General features: G+C 43.4%; 1 protein-coding gene across 1 annotated transcript in view; it reads right to left on the bottom strand.

The window, feature by feature from the left end:
- Window positions 1–5,390: 5,390 nt before the first annotated feature.
- slc13a3 (solute carrier family 13 member 3) overlaps window positions 5,391–21,726 on the bottom strand; it is a 42,157-nt gene continuing 25,821 nt past the window's right edge. Inside the window, exons 12-13 of the mRNA XM_034173049.1 lie at window positions 7,674–7,811; window positions 5,391–6,172 (exon numbers count right to left, since the gene is read on the bottom strand). Of these exons, the coding sequence (XP_034028940.1) occupies window positions 5,990–6,172; window positions 7,674–7,811 (321 nt within the window). The 3' untranslated portion in view covers window positions 5,391–5,989. The remainder of the gene's footprint in view (window positions 6,173–7,673; window positions 7,812–21,726) is intronic.

The following is a 21,726-nucleotide window of genomic DNA, read 5'->3' as shown; positions in this document are numbered from 1 at the left end:
ACAGTGTATGTGGCGTCGTGTGGGTGAGCGGTTTCTGATGTCAATGTTGTGGATCGAGTGGCCCATGGTGGCGGTGGGGTTGTGGTATGGGCAGGCGTCTGTTATGGACGAAGAACACAGGTGCATTTTATTGATGGCATTTTGAATGCACAGAGATACCGTGACGAGATCCTGAGGCCCATTGTTGTGCCATACATCCAAGAACATCACCTCATGTTGCAGCAGGATAATGCACGGCCCCATGTTGCAAGGATCTGTACACAATTCTTGGAAGCTGAAAATGTCCCAGTTCTTGCATGGCCGGCATACTCACCGGACATGTCACCCATTGAGCATGTTTGGGATGCTCTGGACCGGCGTATACGACAGCGTGTACCAGTTCCTGCCAATATCCAGCAACTTCGCACAGCCATTGAAGAGGAGTGGACCAACATTCCACAGGCCACAATTGACAACCTGATCAACTCTATGCGAAGGAGATGTGTTGCACTGCATGAGGCAAATGGTGGTCACACCAGATACTGACTGGTATCTGGTATACTGACTCAGTGCTGCGTTTGACACAGTTGATCATCATATTCTACTTGATAGGCTAGAAAACTGTTTCGGGATTACTGGAACTGCTCTTGTGTGGCTGACGTCTTATCTGTCTGGTCATTCCCATTGTGTTTTGTGCAATGACACTACCTCTGACTTTAAGGGCATGAAGTTCGGGGTTCCGCAGGGATCCGTTCTGGGTCCCCTGCTTTTTTCCCTGTATATGGCACCCCTTGGGAACATTTTGCGGCGTTTCGGGGTTGCTTTTCATTGTTATGCTGATGATACTCAGTTGTATATGCCGATAGCTGCTGGAAATCCTGTCCACATAAAATCTTTACAGGACTGTCTTGCAGCAGTGAGAAGTTGGATGTCTAGCAACTTTCTGCTTTTGAACTCTGATAAGACTGAAATGATGGTTCTTGGCCCAGCAAGATATCGGCACCAATTTGATCAGCTGGCGCTTAGCCTAGGTTCATGTGTTATAAATCATACTGACAAAGTGAGGAACATTGGGGTAATCTTTGATCCTACGTTGTCCTTTGACCTCCACATTAGGGAATTACGAGGACTGCTTTCTTTCATCTGAGAAATATAGCAAAGATTCGCCCCATCCTGTCTATGGCTGATGCTGAGACTCTTATTCACGCATTTGTCTCTTCTAGATTGGATTATTGTAATGCTTTATTCTCTGGCCTGCCGCAGTCTAGCATTCGAGGACTTCAGTTGGTGCAGAATGCTGCTGCCAGAATTTTGACACAAAGTAGAAGGTTTGACTACATTACTCCCATTCTGGCATCCCTTCATTGGCTACCGGTTTCTGCCAGATTGGATTTTAAAGTTTTATTGTTGGTTTATAAAATTGTTCATGGACTGGCGCCTTCCTACTTGGCGGACTTGGTTAAGCCCTACGTACCTGCAAGGCCTTTGCGTTCGCAGGGCACAGGGTTTCTATGTGATCTGAGGATGAACAAAAAGTCTGTGGGGTATAGAGCCTTCTCCTACCATGGTCCGGCTCTTTGGAATGATCTACCTGCTGTTATTCGGCAGTCTGACACGGTGGAGATTTTTAAATCAAGACTGAAGACCCACTTTTTTAGACTGTCTTATCATTAATTTTTTAATTTGTTTGTGTTTGCTTTGTAATTTCTTTTTATTCTACTGTGTTTTATCTTTTAACTGTGCTTTTCTTGCTTTTAATTTTGATTTTAGATTAATTTGTGTTGTTGTGAATTATGTGAAGTGCTTTGGGGCGACTTTGTCATGATTTGGCGCTATATAAATTAATAAATTGAAATTGAAATTGTATCCCCCCCAATAAAACAAAACTGCACCTTCCAGAGTGGCCTTTTATTGTGGACAGTCTAAGGCACACCTGTGCACTAATCATGGTGTCTAATCAGCATCTTGATATGGCACACCTGTGAGGTGGGATGGATTATCTCAGCAAAGGAGAAGTGCTCACTATCACAGATTTAGACTGGTCTGTGAACAATATTTGAGGGAAATGGTAATATTGTGTATGTGGAAAAAGCTTTAGATCTTTGAGTTCATCTCATACAAAATGGGAGCAAAACCAAAAGTGTTGCCTTTGTTGAGTGTATTTGCAAGAATCCCCCGCAAAGTCCCTCTGTTAAATAAAAGACATGTGCAGAAGAGGTTACAATTTGCCAAAGAACACATCAACTGGCCTAAAGAGAAATTGAGGAATATTTTGTGGACTGATGAGAGTAAAATTGTTCTTTTTGGGTCCAAGGGCCGCAGACAGTTTGTGAAATGACCCCCAAACTCTGAATTCAAGCCACAGTTCACAGTGAAGACAGTGAAGCATGGTGGTGCAAGCATCATGATATGGGCATGTTTCTCCTACTATGGTGTTGGGCCTATATATCGCATACCAGGTATCATGGATCAGTTTGGATATGTCAAAATACTTGAAGAGGTCATGTTGCCTTATGCTGAAGAGGACATGCCCTTGAAATGGGTGTTTCAACAAGACAATGACCCCAAGCACACTAGTAAATCTTGGTTCCAAACCAACAAAATTAATGCCTCGCAGATGTGAAGAAATCATGAAAAACTGTGGTTATACGTGGTCTGTCCATAAATTAATGGTCCTTTTTATTTTTTTTAAAAACTATATGGATTTCATTCATATGTTTTTACGTCAGACATGCTTGAACCTTCGTGCGCATGCGTGCGTTTTTCCACGGCTGTCGGTGACGTCATTCACCTGTGAGCACGCCTTGTGGAAGGAGTGGTCCCAACCCCTTGTCGGATTTTCATTGTCTGGAAATGGCGGAATGAAAAGGACTTTTTTCCATCAGAATTTTTTCAGAAGCTGTTAGAGACTGGCACCTAGACACCATTCGAAAAATTTATCTGGCTTTCAGTGAAAATTTTACGGGCTTCACAGAGAATAAGGACTTTAACTACAGCTTTAAGGACCCCTTTAAGGACGGTCGGTGCGTCACGCTGCGAGCTGCGACGATGCGGCACAAACCACTGGATCATTTCTAAGCTGATGGCTCTGTGGATATGAGACCGTCGTGTGCTCTTTCTCTGGTTATCACAAGACCTGGACATCAACCATTTTCCGGCAGATTTCACTTTTAACAAGAGATTTTGTCATGGAAAGCCGCGCGGAGGCTTCGCGCGTCATGACCGATTCGCTGATGAAGCGAGACAAAGGAACACCTCTGTTTCGGAGTGTTAGAGGACAAGTTGGGACATGTCCAGCTCTCCACAAGTTCTTTTATACTCACTCGACTGGTAAGCACTGAAAGCCTAGATAGACATGTCCCAAAAATCTCTTGTTAAAAGTGAAATCTGCCGGAAAATGGCTGATGTCCAGGTCTTGTGATGACCAGAGAAAGAGCACACGACGGTCTCGTATCCACAGAGCCATCAGCTTAGAAATTATCCAGTGGTTTGTGCCGCATCGTCGCAGCTCGCAGCGCGGCGCACCGACCGTCCTTAAAGGGGTCCTTAAAGCTGTAGTTAAAGTCCTTATTCTCTGTGAAGCCCGTAAAATTTTCACTGAAAGTCAGATAAATTTTTCGAATGGTTTCTAGGTGCCAGTCTCTAACAGCTTCTGAAAAAATTCTGATGGAAAAAAAGTCCTTTTCATTCCGCCATTTCCAGACAATGAAAATCCGACGAGGGGGCGGGACCACTCCTTCCACAAGGCGTGCTCACAGGCGAATGACGTCACCGACAGGCGTGGAAAAACTCACGCATGCGCACGAGGGTTCAAGCATGTCTGACGTAAAAACATATGAATGAAATCCATATAGTTTTTGAAAAAAATAACAAGGTACGATACTTTATGGACAGACCTCGTACAACTAAATACTAGTTTAGTGATTCACAGGATTGCTCAAAAAGCAGTTTGAACATAATAGTTTTGAGTTTGTAGCGTCAACAGCAGATGCTACTATTATTAGCTACTATTATTATGAACGCCCCCTTTTCTACTTTTTTTTTTACTAATAGCCCAATTTCATAGCCTTAAGAGTGTGCATATCATGAATGCTTGGTCTTGTTGGATTTGTGAGAATCTACTGAATCTACTGGTACCTTGTTTCCCATGTAACAATAAGAAATATACTCAAAACCTGGATTAATCTTTTTAGTCACATAGCACTACTATTATTCTGAACACTACTGTATTTTTGAACCTTGAGGTGTATTAGAGTAAAAATGTTTGTAAAACACAGCATCTTGTCCTAGTATTTTGTTGTTTGGCATGTTATTAAGGGCAACAATGAGTTCATCTGATGTTGTAGGGAGATCAAGAGCATTAACTTGTTCTTCTGTGTTTTGTGTAAAAATGATGGCATTAAGAAAGGAGTTAATCTAATCTGGAATTGGATGCCAATCTAGTGAATGAAAGCATAAAAGCTTTGAAATGCTTCCACTTGTTACTTTTGAGAACAGTTTGTTTCCCTCCTGAAGTTTAAATGGAAGTGATTGAAGTTTCCTTCCTGATTCAGCTTAATCTCATTTGCAAAATAATTTCTAGCTTTATTAGTCTTCTCGAAGTTGTCATATCTAAGTTGATTAAGAATTGTTTTTTATTTAAAATATTTAGATTAAATTTTTGTTTCTATAACTCCTTCTGAATTTCCTCTTTAGCAGTACTTGCATTAAAATCTTCCAGCTCCATATATTTTTCTTCCAATTTTTCTTCCTGTTGCCTAGTTTTCTACTTTTTCCTTTATGCTTTCAGGCTTCCCAAAGTAATGTTGGCGATATTCCTGGGGAGTTCATCCTGCTTTGATCCAGCTGTCAAACTCTGAGTCTTCAAGAAGTGATGTATTAATACGTAGTGTTTGATATTTCTTCTTCATCAATCATTTGTAGTTTGACTTTACGCACAATTGGAACTTGTTTCTTGACCCTGCTGCTACTGAATAACCACCTTGCAGAAGTTAACCTTTGGCGTTGTCGGTCTTGTGACTTCACTTTACTACAACACTACTGGAAGGAATTTACAAATGCACTTGCTCTGTATGAAAATGGGCCAAAGTGTCTCAAACTTGGGTTATAAAACTAAACTTGACATCACATTGTGTTCTCCCATTACTGGGACACAGAATGATCGTAAAACAGTCTGAAGATTAACAGCCTTTTAAATTCTGATCAGTTTTCTCAGAAATCCTGAAGAATTCTTTCCCTTGACAACAATGTTATAACAGACTAATTAAAGCGCGTACCAGAACATCTCATACCCTAAATTGTACAAGAACTCTACTGGAGGCTTGTGGACTCAGGAAGGCAAACACAAACTTTACATAACAATGACTATTTAAAGAATTTACTTGTGGTAATAACAGTTAAATGAATGTAAATCACATTTGGTAAAATGTACACATTCATTAGCCAGGAGTCACATTAATGTCTGAAAATTAACATATTATTCTTATAATTAATTTCATTTCTTTTTATGATTACAAATATTCAAGTCAACGCTTTGATATCTAAAAATGTGCCAAAGAAATAACATAATCACATTGTGATTCATGTCAAATAATACAATATTTAAAAGAATTATACCCATTTTTCCAGTAGAGGACAGACTAGTCCAACAAACAGCACACAGGCAGGAGCGTCCAGATGTGAGACATTCTTGTTGTTGCTGCTGTTGTTGAGGTTAGATATTTTGACAGTGCAATTATATGAAAGCAAAAATGAAATAATGCAGTGCCATCATGGTTTTCTTTGTTTTCCTTTCTTTTGTTTTAATGTTCCAAAACCTTAGAGTGAACCTACAGTTTAATGAAATTGTCTCCACCCCTCAGAGCCAAATCCTGATCATCATTCCCAAAATGCATTTTGGCTGCAGCTGGAGATCCCAAAGCATCCCAACATTTTGCTGACACACCTGTAAGTGTCAGTTTAGTGTGAAATCTTTGAATCTGAGCTTGTGTGTTTGAGGCTGAGTGAGCGCTCAGACAGTAGCATTGAGGACTGGGACAGACGGAAACTGCAGATCTGTAATGGCAGTGGATGTGTTGACGTGTTGAGCCCATTCCGGATACATGTTCAAGTTAAACATGGCCGTGCCCCACGTGTTCATGGCCAAAGAGATGGACAGAATGCCCATAACATTCAGTCCAATCCCAGTTTTCACCTGAGAAGACAAAGGCAGAAAAGAAGAGAATAATGCATTTAAATGAATGACAATAATAGCGCAGCGGATAACTGAAAAAAAAATGCTTCAAATGGTGATGCAAGCACCAAATTTGGCACACATACTCCTTAGACATTACTCTTTTAAAAATGCTGGGTATCCACGTGAACTTTCAATAGGCAGCCAAGAAGGGGTCAATTGAAGTATTACACAGGGGTCAAAATTTAAAAATGCTCCAATCATATTGGAAGGTATTCCATATTATTTGTCTGATCATAAAGATTCCAAAAAGGTATAGTTTGGACTATCTGTGAATGAATGGTCTGGAGTTATGGGGTAAAAACAGCAACAACACTGAGAAAGGTCAATTTCAGTTTGTACAGGGATCAAAAGTTAAAGTTGCTCCAATTTTGGTAAAAAGTAGTGCAAATTACTGGTTGAGCTAATAGGATTAATAAATGGAATAGTTTTGACTGTGTTGCGTGCTTGGTTTGCAAAGTAAAGGTTAAACAATATCAGCATCCATTGGATTCTATGACATGTGACATATGCTACCTTGTAACATGATAACTAAGCATGATACGAGTACATGATGCAAACTATTCCTTTTTAAAACCGTATTCACCCAACTAATAATTTGTATCACTTTTTTACCAAAATTGGAGCAACTTTAACTTTTGACCCCTGTACAAATTGAAATTGACCTTTCTCAGTGTTCTTGCTGTTTTTACCCCATAACATGCCTATCTCGGCTTTCAGTGCTTACCAGTCGAGTGAGTATAAGAGAACTTGTGGAGAGCTGGACATGTCCAAACTTGTCCTCTAACACTCCGAAATGGAGGTGTTCCTTTGTCTCGCTTCATCAGCGAATTGGTCATGACGCGCAAAGCCTCCGCGCGGGTTTCCATGACAAAATCTCTTGTTAAAAGTGAAATCTGCCGGAAAATGGCTGATGTCCAGCTCTTATGATAACCAGAGAAAGAGCACACGATGATCTCGTATCCACAGAGCCATCAGCTTAGAAATGATCCAGTGGTTTGTGCCGTGACGTCGCAGCTCTGAGCGTGGCGCACCGACCGTCCTTAAAGGTGTCCTTAAAGCTGTAGTTAAAGTCCTTATTCTCTGTGAAGCCCGTAAAATTTTCACCAAAAGCCAGATAACTTTTTCGAATGGTTTCCAGGTGCCAGTCTCTAACAGCTTCTGAAAAAATTCTGATGGAAAAAAAGTCCTTTTCATTCCGCCATTTCCAGACAATGAAAATCTGACGAGGGGGTGGGACCACTCCTTCCACAAGGCGTGCTCACAGGCGAATGACGTCACCGACAGGCGTGAAAAAACTCACGCATGCGCACGAGGGTTCAAGCATGTCTGACGTAAAAACATATGAATGAAATCCATATAGTTTTTAAAAAAATAAAAAGGACTGTTACTTTATGGACACACCACGTATTTGTAATCTCTGCATTTCAGTCAGCTTTATGTTCTGCTGTGAGGATCTCACCATGTCTTTCACCATGAGATGTCCTGATGCAAAGGCAATGGAGTTGGGCGGCGTTGACACTGGAAGCATAAAGGCGTACGAACAACATACTGTGGCAGGTATCATGAAATAGAGTGGGTTCACTGAAATACGGATTGCCTACAGAGACAAAAATGAGGCAAAACATTTTAATGAGAATTATAACAAAACGATTACCATATCACAAATTATGGCAAGTCCTTCCTTCCTTCCTTCCTTCCTTCCTTCCTTCCTTCCTTCCTTCCTTCCTTAATTGCTTCTTCCTTCCTTTTTTTATTCCAAAAAAATTGAAATTACTTCTGAGAAGAAAAAAGTGAATAAAGGAAAGCCACAGTTTTGGATCATCTTCAGGTTTTATTTACATTTTATTTTTTTACTTTATATGAAAGACTCAGAAACATCTTCAGCACCAACGACAGCACCAAAACTCCTGTTACTGTACCTAAACTCCATTTGTAAATGGATATGAACATCTTGCAATGAGTAAAATAAGTATTGAACATGTCACCATTTTTCTCATTAAATGTATTTCTAAACGTGATACTGACATAAAATTTTCTACAGCTGTTGGTAACAACCCAAGTACTGCACCCATACAAATAAATCAAACCATAGATGTTCAGCCGAGTGTGAAGCGTCCGGGATGAAAATCAGCACCTCCAAATCCGAGGCCATGGTTCTCGACTGCAAAAAGGTGCTTTGCCCTCTTCAGGTCGGTGGAGTGTCCTTGCCTCAAGTGGAGGAGTTTAAGTATCTCGGGGTCTTGTTCACGAGTGAGGGACAGATGGAGTGTGAGATCGATAGACGGATCGGTGCAGCATCTGCAGTGATGCGGTCGCTGTATCGGACCGTCGTGGTGAAGAGAGAACTGAGTAGGGGGGCAAAGCTCTCAATTTACCGATCGATCTACATTCTGATCCTCACCTATGGTCATGAGATTTGGCTCACGACTGAAAGAACGAGATCGCGAGTACAAGCGGCCGAGATGAGTTTCCTCCGCAGGGTGGCTGGGCGCTCCCTTAGAGATAGGGTGAGGAGCTCGGTTACTCGGGAGGAGCTCGGAGTCGAGCCACTGCTTCTGCACATTGAAAGGAGTCAGTTGAGGTGGCTCGGGCATCTTTTCCGGATGCCCCCTGGACGTCTCGCTGGAGAGGTGTTCCGGGCACGTCCCACTGGGAAGAGGCCCTGGGGTAGACCCAGGACACGCTGGAGGGAATACATCTCTCGGCTGGCTTGGGAACGCCTTGGGGTTCCCCCGGAGGAGCTGGGTGAGGTGTGTGTGGATCAGGAGGTCTGGGCGGCTTTGCTTGAGCTGCTGCCCCCGCGACCCGACTCCGGATAAAGCGGAAAAAATGGATGGATGGATGCCTCCAGAAAGTATTCACAGCGCTTCACTTTTTGGATGGATGGATGGATGGATGAGATTTATTGTCATTGTCATTACAAGTGCAACAACAACAAGATTACGTCCACAGTCACATTTCCACAGACAAGATACAGCAATTAATCCACAATTATTACTTGTTTACCATAATAATGGCACACATCAGAATTAAGACAACACATATACATTTGACATTGTTTATGTGCACTAAACTTGAAAACAGTCTGTTTTCCAAATTTAGGTGATGTGAGTGTGTGGTAGCCGCTGCAACAGGAGTCGCGCTTCTGCTAGCTTGGGGGGAACGGGGACCTGCCGCAGTTAAAACCACGCTGCTCCCGGAGGGGAGAAGGGGTGGCGTGAGCGGTGGCTGGGATGGGGTGTGTGATGGGGGCAGGAGGGGAGGTAAGAGGGAAAGTGGGGCATGCTTCAGTCTTTGTGCATGTGTGAGTCTGTCTGTCCTTGTGTACTGGAGTAAGAGAGATAAGGAGGCAGCCAATCTTCCCAAGGCCGTAGAAAGTCTTCTGGAGGAAAAACAATGGGCATTTTATCCTTGAGAGGCTGATAAGCCTGCTGTGTTTGTGGTTGAGCAGTGAAAAATGCTTTTCCAGCTTCACATGAACAAACCAGATCCCAGTTATGAAAATTCCCCGGCCTCTGAAATCTTCACCTTCTCCTGCAAGGCGCGCATTTGCTCCGAGATGTTATCCATGTTATTTGCATCTGAGTTCAAGGGTTAATGCAGTCTGAGAATGCATCGCCTTGCCCAACTCATTAATCATGACGGACAAGCGAGGGGTCGTGGTTTTGGCGGCAGCCATCTTGCCAATCTTCAATCAATCAATCGGTCAGAGCAGTACATAAGCCAATAAGTACCAGCCCTCCTACTATGAAACCAAATATGAATAAATTCTCGACGTCCTCCGCAGAGGAAGGCGCAAAGCATGCGACCCGCTACGTCTCCCAGGCATCGAGAACACAGCCCACAGGGTAAGATCCATCCGGGCACGCAGGGTCCCCCGGCCCTGATCTTCTTGTAGAAAAAATGGTGTCAATAGCGTTTTAGAGACCAGCTGATCAATTCCATGATTAATCCAATATAGTTTGAAGAATTGACAGCCTGGTGAAGTAGGGACTTTGAAGGTTGGAGCAGAGATAGAGGAGAGAGGAGGAGATGCGATTGCCCTCACCGGAGTCCCCACAATTTGTTATGTTACAGCCTTATTCCAAAATGAAGTAAACTCATTTTCCCCCTCAAAATTTTACACTCAACACCCCATAATGACAGCATGAAAAAAGTTTATTTTTTTAATTTTTGCAAATTTATTAAAAACAAAACAAAACAAAAAAATCTAAGAAATCACATGTACATAAGTATTCACAGCCTAAAGCTTGGTGCACCTATCTTTGGGCAGTTGTGCCCATCCCTCTTTGCAGCACGTCTCAAGCTCCATCAGGTTGGATGGAAAGCGCCAGTGCATAGCCGTTTTCAGATCTCGCCAGAGATGTTCAATCGGATTCAGGTCTGGGCTCTGGCTGGGCCACTCAAGGACATTCACAGAGTTGTCCTGAAGCCACTCCTTTGATATCTTGGCTGTGTGCTTAGGGTCACTGTCCTGCTGAAAGATGAACCGTCGCCCCAGTCTGAGGCCAAGAGCCCTCTGGAGCAGGTTTTCATCCAGGATGTTTCTGTACATTGCTGCATTCATCTTTCCCTCAATCCTGACTAGTCTTCCAGTTCCTGCCACTGAAAAACATCCCTACAGTGAAGCATGGTGGTGGCATGGGGATGTGCCTGGTTTCCTCCAAACATGATGCCTGACACTCATGCCAAGTTCAATCTTTGTCTCATCAGACCAGAAAATTTTGTTTCTCATGGACTGAGACTCCTTCGCGTGCCTTTTGGCAAACTCCAGGCGAGCTGCCGTGTGCCGTTTTGTAAGGACTGGCTTCTGTCTGGCCACTCTACCATAAATGCCTGATTGGTGGATTGTTGCAGAGATAGTTGTCCTTCTGGAAGGTTCTCCGCTCTAAGGGGAATCCAGGAGCTCAGACAGAGTGATCATAAGGTTCTTGGTCATCTGCCTGACTACGGCCCTTCTCACCTGATCGGATGGTCAGCTCTAAGAAGAGTTCTGGTGGAACTGAACTTCTTCCATTTATGGATGATGGAGGCCGCTGTGATCACTGGGACCATTTAAGCAGAAGAAATTTTTCTGTACCCTTCCCCAGACTTGTGCCTCGAGACAATCCTGTCTCAGAGGTTTACAGACAATTTCCTTTGACTTCCTGCTTGGTTTGTGCTCTGACATGCACTGACAACTGTGGGACCTTAAATGTAGACAGGTGTGTGTCTTTCCAAATAATGTCCAATCAGTTGAATTTACCCCAGGTGGACTCCAATTATGCTTAAGAAACATCTCAAGGATGATCAGTGAAAATAGGATGCACCTGAGCTCAATTTTCAGCTTCATGGCAAATGCTGTAAATACTTATGTATGTACATGTGATGTAAAATGAATTTACTCCATTTTCGATTAAGGCTGTAACATAACAAAATGTGGAAAAATTGAAGTGGGTGTGAAAACTTTATGGATGCACTGGATGTGTAATAATGTGAAATAATACAGCAAAAAAATATTGAACACCCAAAGAAAGGGAGGGGCAAAAAACATGGAAAGTCAAGACATCAGCTAAAATCTGTCAGTAATTAGAATGCAATCCTGCCCTTGTCAATGCAAATTAATATCACCTAGTTTAGTCCCAGGTGATGGCCTATAAAAAGGTCCCATTACCAAGGTGTCACACAAGAAACATCTCATGATGGGTAAAAGCAAAGAGCTATCTCAAGATCTTTGCAGCTTTATTGTTGCGAAACATACTGATTGCATTGGTTACACAAGGATTTCTAAACCTCCAGATTATGGCCTAAACAGTGCTCACAGGAATGTTCAGAAGTTTAGAAAGTCCTTCTAAGTCTTTCTGTAACAAATGCCATAATGAGATACCTTTTTTTACACCATCAGTTGAATCATGTGAAATCAATTTGCACTGACACATACTATTACTACTACTAGCAGGGGTGGTGGCCAAGTGGTTAATGCGCTTGGTTTCAGTTCAGAAGGTTCCGGGTTCAAATCCCACCCCTGCTACATTTCTCAATGTAATGTGGAGTTGCGTCAGGAAGGGCATCCGGCGTAAAACTTGTGCCAATTCAACATGCAGATCCACCTTGGATTTGCTGTGGCGACCCCAAGTGCAAACAAGGGAGCAGCCGAAGGGACTTACTTACATACTATTACTACTACTACTATTGTTCAATCATTACAGACATCTAGCAACAATGTCATCTCAATGGCACCTTTAGAAATAAATTTACTGGGAACAATGGTGATGTGTTCAACACTTGTTTTACCCGCTGTATATATAAACACACAAGGCAGGGGTGATGGCCAAGTGATAAGTGCATTTAGTTTCAGTGTGGAAAGTTTCCAGTTCAAACCTCACCTCTGCGACATTTGTCCACGCAATGCAGAGTTGGGTCAGGAAGGTCATCTGGCATAAAACCTGAGTCAATTCAATGTGCCGATCCACCTCGGATTTGCTGCAACCCCGAGTGCAAACAAGGGAGCAGCCAAAGGGACTTATTTTTTAAATATAATTTGTGGGATTATGACTGAATGCCTCTAAATCATAATCCTGCCTAGATGAAGTGATATCGAAGCACCATGGATTTTCAGTTGGCCCCTGATAGCTGAGCTCCCCTCTACCTGGGAAGGGGGGGGGGGGGGGTTGTAAGTAGAGCCGTTCGCGACTGGACTGTGGCGCAGCCTGATATGTGGCTGCCCTCTCCTTCCTCGCACCTCATGTTTCTGGACAACCTGGTATTAAATTGCTTGCAGACAACTTGAGCAACCAGGTGCTTCGGTTCATTGTCAGGCTTTGGGTTCTCTTTGCTGCCTTCTTCGTTTTGGTTTGATTATTCTGTTGTGTTTTGTCTCTTGCTGGGGTTTTCCTGCTTGGGTCTGTCTGTTCCTTTCTCTCTTGTCGGCATCTGCTGTCTCTTGGTGGTGGGCATTTCCTTCTCCCTGGCCACACCCTCTTTCTGGAGCGTTCCATGCACACCTGTTCTCAGTCTGCACCTCATCACTGGGGTTTATATAAGCTCCTCAGATTGCTTCATTCCTTCACCAGATTGATGCGCCCTGTGCCTTCTTTCCAGCTCTGTTTGTGTATTCTCAACCTGCTTGCCTCACGTGTTATGACTACCTGCCTGTATCCCTGATGATGCTTTCTGCCTGATGATTCTGATTTTGTTACTCTTGTTGGACTGCCTTACTTTGTACCGGACCCCGTTTACTGTTCAAGTAAACTGCTTTTACTTACAGAGTCTGTTGTTTGAGTCCTGCATTTGTGTCCAGCCGAATCTGACCTCCAGACCTGATAGAACAATCTGGCCAATAATGGACGCAGTGGACTCAATGCCTTTCCAGCTTGTGGTACGCCATTACAGTAAGCAGCTGGCCCAGCATGCTCACCACTCTCAGCGCTGGTCTTGGTGAGCTAGCTCAGTGACAGGATGCCTTCATGTCCTCCGTGAGCTCTTAGTTAGAACTACGAGTACTTCTATCGAAGTTTGACACTCAGGACAGCCCAGACCCAGCACAGGGCAACACTAGCTCCCCGGCGTCACATCTCCCGCTGCCATCTCGACTCCCACACCGGAAGCTGCCATCTGTACCCAGCTTTCCCGCCCTGAACAATTTTCCAGGGAGACAGGTGATGTCATGCCTTTCATCATGCAGTGTGAGTTACATTTTGAACTTATCCCCTGTATGTTTCTGTCCGATACATGAAGATAGCATACATAATCTCTCACCTGTCTGGCTGGGCTGTGTGGTGTGGGCTACTGCGGAGTGGCGCCGTTAGTCGCCACCTTGCTCTTCCCTTAGTGCTTTCACCACAGCGCTCCTGCAGGTATTTCAGCACACATCACCAGGGCGCAAGGCGGCGTGCTCTTTATTGAGGCTTAAGCAGGGCACTCGCCAAGTGGCTGATTGTGCTATAGATTTCCGCATACTAGCCACTAACAGTGAGTGGAACCCAGCTGCACTTAAAGATGTGTTCTTCCAAGGACTGGCAGCCGAGGTTCGAGCCACACATCATGGGACCGAAGAACCAATGCAGCTTGGACGCATGAATCTATCTCAAGAGGAACGACAGCACAGACGAGATGACGGACTTTGTTTTTATTGTGGCCAACCCGGTCATTTGATTGCATGTTGTCCACTCCGGGGTGCTTCTGCTAAGCCTCATGCCTCGGTGCGGGTGAGTCAGAGCTCCATTTTTGCTTTGAGCGCTCAGAATTTAATTCCTGCTAAATTGCAATCTGATCAACACACTGAAATGGTGCAAGAATTCGTGGATTCTGGGTCTGACGCTAATCTGATGATACTCTCTCTTGCCAGATCCCTTCACCTTAAATTATTTTGCATCTCACAACCTCTGGTGGTCAGAGCGGTGGATGGACACGAACTAGGGCAGATTACTCATCGAACTCAGTCAGTCCGTCTTATAATCAATGAGAACCATGTAGAAACAATCAGTTTTCTTGTATTAGACAAAATGACTCACTCCGTTATCCTCTGTGGACCCAGCCTGCGTTAAGTCACAGCCTGCGCCCGTTCAGTCAGACCTAGCCGGGGTCCTGCCTTGTTATCATGATTTAGCACCTGTGTTTAGTAAGACGAAAGCTAAGTCACTCCCGCCTCATTTTGCGTATGGTTGCGCCATTGATTTGTTGCCCGGGACCAGCCTGCCTCGAGGGAAGTTATACTGTGTCTGCTCCTGAATGCACCGCCATGCAGGAATACATACAGGAATCGTTGGATGCAAGGCTTAATTCGGCCCTCATCGTCACCAGCAGGGGCGGGGTTTTTCTTTGTTACGAAAAAACATAAAACTGTATTGATTATCGAGGTCTAATTGACATGACTGTAAAGAACCACTACCCTTTACCATTGCTGTCATCCGCTTTCAAGTCACTAGAGGGTACCAAAGTATTCACCAAATTGGACCTCCGTAATGCATACCATTTGGTCAGGATCAGACAGGGTGACAAATGGAAGGCGGCGTTTAACACTCCCTCCAGACACTACCAATATCTGGTGATGCCTTTTGGGCTCACTAATGCGCCAGCCGTCTTCCAAAATCTTGTTCATGATGTACTGCGTGAATTCTTGAATAAGTTTGTGTTTGTGTACTTAGGTGATATTCTGATTTATTCTCCTGACCTTGAGACTCACACCAGGGATGTATGGACAGTATTACAAACCCTTCTGCAGAACGAGCTGTACGTCAAGGCAGAGAAATGTGAATTCCATAAGTCTACTGTGTCCTTTCTGGGATTCCTTATCACTGAGGGAAAGATTCAGATGGACCCCGAAAAAGTGGCTGCGGTACAGGATTGGGCGGTGCCTGGTAGCCGTAAAGAAGTCCAGAGATTTCTGGGATTTGCAAATTTGTATCAAAAATTTATTCAAAATTTCAGTTCAGTAGCCGCTCGGCTGTATAATGTGACCTCATCGCTACGAACATTCAAGTAGACTCCGGAATGTGACAAGGCTTTTAAGTTCCTAAAGCAACGGTTTACAACGGCCCCCGTGCTACTTCTTCCTGACCCCGCACGTCAGTTCGTGGTTGAGGTCGATGCGTCGGATATTGGTCTGGGAGCAATCCTATCACAAATGTGTCCCGCAGACAGACGATTATATCCTTATGCCTTTCTATCTCACAGGTTTTCTGCCTCGGAATGCAATTATTGCATCGGCGACCGGGAACTGCTTGCAGTCAATGTGGCCTTGGAGGAGTGGCGACACTGGCTTGAGGGGGCACAGATGCCGTTTATTGTTTATACCGATCATAAGAATTTGGCTTATTTGGCTGAGGGGAGAGAATCAGGAAAAAGACATGCTGTGGAAGAGAGCAGAGATCAATCACGAATGATTAAATGCAGAGTGGTGCATACAGAGCAAAAAGAGAAAGGAACACTCAGTGCATCATGGGAACCCCCCAGCAGTCTAAGTCTATAGCAGCATAACTAAGGGATGGTTCAGGGTCACCTGATCCAGCCCTAACTATAAGCTTTAGGAAAAAGGAAAGTTTTAAACCTAATCTTAAAAGTAGAGAGGGTGTCTGTCTCCCTGATCCGAATTGGGAGCTGGTTCCACAGGAGAGGAGCCTGAAAGCTGAAGGCCCTGCCTCCCATTCTACTCTTAAAAACCCTAGGAACTACAAGCAAGCCTGCAGTCTGAGAGCGAAGCGCTCTATTGGGGTGATATGGTACTATGAGGTCCGTAAGATAAGATGGGACCTGATTATTCAAGACCTTATAAGTAAAAAGAAGAATTTTAAAATCTATTCTAGAATTAACAGGAAGCCAATGAAGAGAGGCCAATATGGGTGAGATATGCTCTCTCCTTCTAGTCCCCGTCAGTACTCTAGCTGCAGCATTTTGAATTAACTGAAGGCTTTTTAGGGAACTTTTAGGACAACCTGATAATAATGAATTACAATAGTCCAGCCTAGAGGAAATAAATGCATGAATTAGTTTTTCAGCATCACTCTGAGACAAGACCTTTCTAATTTTAGAGATATTGCGCAAATGCAAAAAAGCAGTCCTACATATTTGCTTAATATACGCATTGAAGAACATATCCTGATCAAAAATGACTCCAAGATTTCTCACAGTATTACTAGAGGTCAGGGTAATGCCATCCAGAGTAAGGATCTGGTTAGACACCATGTTTCTAAGATTTGTGGGGCCAAGTACAATAACTTCAGTTTTATCTGAATTTAAAAGCAGGAAATTAGAGGTCATCCATGTCTTTATGTCTGTAAGACATTCCTGCAGTTTAACTAATTGGTGTGTGTCCTCTGGCTTCATGGATAGATAAAGCTGGGTATCATCTGCGTAACAATGAAAATTTAAGCAATGCTTTCTAATAATACTGCCTAAGGGAAGCATGTATAAAGTGAATAAAATTGGTCCTAGCACAGAACCTTGTGGAACTCCATAATTAACCTTAGTCTGTGAAGAAGACTCCCCATTTACATGAACAAATTGTAATCTATTAGATAAATAAGATTCAAACCATTGCAGCGCAGTGCCTTTAATACCTATGGCATGCTCTAATCTCTGGAATAAAATTTTATGGTCAACAGTATCAAAAGCAGCACTGAGGTCTAACAGGACAAGCACAGAGATGAGTCCACTGTCTGAGGCCATAAGAAGATCATTTGTAACCTTCACTAATGCTGTTTCTGTACTATGATGAATTCTAAAACCTGACTGAAACTCTTCAAATAGACCATTCCTCTGCAGATGATCAGTTAGCTGTTTTACAACTACCCTTTCAAGAATTTTTGAGAGAAAAGGAAGGTTGGAGATTGGCCTATAATTAGCTAAGATAGCTGGGTCAAGTGATGGCTTTTTAAGTAATGGTTTAATTACTGCCACCTATGGTATATAGCCAACTAATAAAGATAGATTGATCATATTTAAGATCGAAGCATTAATTAATGGTAGGGCTTCCTCGAGCAGCCTGGTAGGAATGGGGTCTAATAGACATGTTGATGGTTTGGAGGAAGTAACTAATGAAAATAACTCAGACAGAACAATCGGAGAGAAAGAGTCTAACCAAATACCAGCATTACTGAAAGCAGCCAAAGATAACGATATGTCTTTGGGATGGTTATAAGTAATTTTTTCTCTAATAGTTAAAATTTTATTAGCAAAGAAAGTCATGAAGTCATTACTAGTTAAAGTTAAAGGAATACTCGGCTCAATAGAGCTCTGACTCCTTGTCAGCCTGGCTACAGTGCTGAAAAGAAACCTGGGGTTGTTCTTATTTTCTTCAATTAGTGATGAGTAGTAAGATGTCCTAGCTTTATGGAGGGCTTTTTTTTTATAGAGCAACAGACTCTTTTCCAGGCTAAGTGAAGATCTTCTAAATTAGTGAGACGCCATTTTGTCTCCAACCTACGGGTTATCTGCTTTAAGCTGTGAGTTTGTGAGTTATACCACGTTGTCAGGCACTTCTGATTTAAGGCTCTCTTTTTCAGAGGAGCTACAGCATCCAAAGTTGTGCTCAATGAGGATGTAAAACTATTGATGAGATAATCTATCTCACTCACAGAATTTAGGTAGCTACTCTGCACTGTGTTAGTATATGGCATTGGAGAACATAACAAAGAAGGAATCATATCCTTAAACCTAGTTACAGCGCTTTCCGAAAGACTTCTACTGTAATGAAACTTATTCCCCACTGCTGGGTAGTCCATTAAAGTAAATGCAAATGTTATTAAGAAATGATCAGACAGAATGGGGTTTTCAGGGAATACTGTTAAGTCTTCAATTTGCATACCATAAGTCAGAACAAGATCTAAAGTATGGTTAAAGTGGCCTTATTGCCTCTATCTATCCCTAGATGGCCATGGACGCATATTTCCCAGGACTTCATTACTGGACTGCCTCCCTTTAAAGGACACATGGTAATTCTTACTGTTGTTGATAGACTGTCCAAGATGTGTCACTTTGTACCTTTGCCTAAATTGCCTTCTGCAAAGGAGTTAGTTGAACTGATGCTTACACATGTTTTCCATGTTCATGGGTTTCCACAGGACATCGTCTCTGAACGGGGTCCGCAGGTCGTCTTGGGGTTTTGGAGGGAATTCTGCCATATCCTTGGGGCCACCTCCAGTCTCACATCTGGTACCATCCCCAGGCAAATGGTCAGACTAAATGTTTTAATCAGGATCTGGAGAAAGGTTTGCGAATATTGTGCTCACAACACCCTTCCACCTGGTCCTCACAATTATCATGGATTGAGTTAGCACACAACAGTTTACCATCAGCTTCTTCTGGTTATTCGCCTTTTCATGTTGTTTTCGGTCATCAACCTTCTTTGTTTGCCCCTACAGTCCTGCGATCTCCGGTTCCTTCTGCCCTCGGTTTGATCATTCGGTGCCAACAGACCTGGGAGCGGGCTTGGTGGGCTCTCGTCCATTCTTTGGCCCTTTATAAGGTGGCAGCAGATGGTAAGCGGTCAGTCGTTCCGGCCTATACCGTTGGCCAGAAAGTGTGGTTGTCGACACGTCACCTCCCGCTCCATGGGGTTCATCACAAATTGGCTCCCAGTTTCGTTGGTTCCTTCCCCGTGGCTAAAATTATCGATCCTGTTTCGGTTCGGCTCCGGTTACCCGCTTCCATGCGCATTCACCCCACGTTTCATGAAAATTCAGTAAGGTATATCTTATATATTATATTCCAATTCTAAGGTGGAACTATGCCAGTGTACAAAGGTATATCTAAATATCTAAAGGGAGAGTATTATACGTAGTTAAAAGTATAGAAAATTATTAATAGCTAGGAAAAAATAGAAAGTAAGAATAGCTAGGAATAAGTATATAATATACCAACAGTATATGGAACATATATGAAGATTACCAGGCACGAATAAACGTGTCATATTAAAACTTAACCTAAACCAGTCTGCCGGGGTAATGAAACCACCAAGCACAGAACTGGAAGTTAAGTAGCTACATGAAAATTCAGTAAGGTATATCTTATATATTATATTCCAATTCTAAGGTGGAACTACGCCAGTATACAAAGGTATATCTAAATATCTAAACGGAGAGTATTATATGTAGTTAAAAGTATAGAAAATTATTAATAGCTAGGAAAAAAATTGCCATATTAAGACTTGTCAATCCAGTCCGCTGTGCGCCGGCTGCTTGCTTCGCACTGCCGGGGCCGCGGTTTCCAGTATTTGGTCGACTAGGAAGGTTACGGTCCCGAGGAGCGGTCATGGGTTCCCTCCCATTTTATTTTGGACCCCGATCTTATTTGTGCTTTTCATGTGGCTAATCCTGCTGCTCCTGGGCCCCCTGGGGTCGGCCCTTGGAGAGGGGGGTACTGTCAGGCTTTGGGTTCTGTTTGCTGCATTCTTGGTTTTGGTTTGATTATTCTGTTGTGTTTTGTCTCTTGCTGGGGTTTTCCTGCTTGGGTCTGTCTGTTCCTTTCTCTCTTGTCGGCCTCTGCTGTCTCTTGGTGGTGGGCGTTTCCTTCTCCCTGGCCACTCCCTCTTTCTGGAACATTCCACACACACCTGCTCTCAATCTGCACCTCATCACCTGGATGTATATAAACTCCTCAGATTGCCTCATTCCTTCGCCAGATTGATGTGCCCTGTGCCTTCTTTCCAGCTCTGTTTGTGTGTTCTCGACCTGCTTGCCTCACATGTGTTATGACTACCTGACTATATCTCTGACAACTTCTTCTGCCTGATGATTCTGATTTTGTTACTCTTGTTCGACTGCCTTACTGTGTACCACATCCCGTTTACTGTTCAAGTAAACTGCTTTTACTTACAGAACCTGTTGTTTGAGCCCTGCATTTGCGTTCAGCCAAATCCGACCTCCAGACCTGATATTCATCAGGCTATTCTTCACCGAGAGGCGCAGATAACCTGATGAACCCCACTCGTGATGGTGATTGGGGATTGGTATTATTTCCCATGAACAAGGAATTCCCAGCAAGCGCGAGTCATAAGCTTGTGTAGATTAATTCCCTGCCGTTTGTACACACCGCCTGTCGCAACTAACGATTGGATGGTTTCGTTAAGTCCTTGGATCGGCCCCACCAGGGTTGGAACACAGCCCTGGTAGAGCGCCGAGAAGACTATCAAACTTGACTTTTTAGAGGAAACAAAAGTCGTAACAAGGCCCGTGACAGAATCAGGTCGTCTGCAAGTCATTTGGCACCAGGTTCTCCACAAACATGCAGCCCAGTCTCATGTTTTTTTTTCATCCTCCCATCATGAAATGAGTCACATTTTCTTGACTTTTTTTTAAACTCACTATTACTAAACCTACTCCTACCCCCAACCCTAACCTTTACCATAACCTAATCCTACTCCTTCTCCCCACCCTAACCATAACCACTCCGACCCCCCGCTTCACTTTTAATTTTGTGCAGCCATCACAGAATGAATTAGAATGAATTTGTGCTGCCGTGATGAAAATGAGGCGCTTTTTGTCACAATATCACAAACCAATAGATTAATGTATATTTTGTGCTGCTGAATCACGAATTGCCGTGAGACAAGGTTGCAAACATGAGGTGTGAGGAAGGAGAGGGGTTGCGTCGCAGTCCAGTCACGAACAGCTCTGCTCACCAGGCTCGTCTCCCTGGGTAGAGGGGGGTTATCAGGCCAACCAAGAATCCATAGCGCTTTGGTATCGCTGAGGAGTCAATCCCCTCCCCATGCATTGGGAATTCCACCTAAGGAATGTTACAAATTTTAATTCTTCTAGATAGTCAAGTTTAATAATCTTCTAGATGCTCTGCCAGGGCTGTGTTTCGATCCTGGTGGTGCTGATCTGAGGACCTCACTAAACCAGCCAAATGGTAGTAGTGACGGGCGATGTGTACAAAGGGCAGGTACTTAATCAACGCGAGCTTATGACCTGTGCTTACTGGGAATTCCTTATGAGATGATGGTCTAGTGGTTAAACACTGGGCTTGAGACCAGAGGATCCTCCCTTTCAAACCCCAGCCTGACAAGAAAATCCATAAGGGCCTTTGGACAA

Source organism: Thalassophryne amazonica, chromosome 6, assembly GCF_902500255.1.
Source record: "Thalassophryne amazonica chromosome 6, fThaAma1.1, whole genome shotgun sequence".
In the NCBI taxonomy this organism is placed as follows: Eukaryota; Metazoa; Chordata; class Actinopteri; order Batrachoidiformes; family Batrachoididae; genus Thalassophryne; species Thalassophryne amazonica.
The sequence above is the reverse complement of the archived record's forward strand: the minus strand, read 5'-3'. Positions and strand labels throughout refer to the sequence as shown.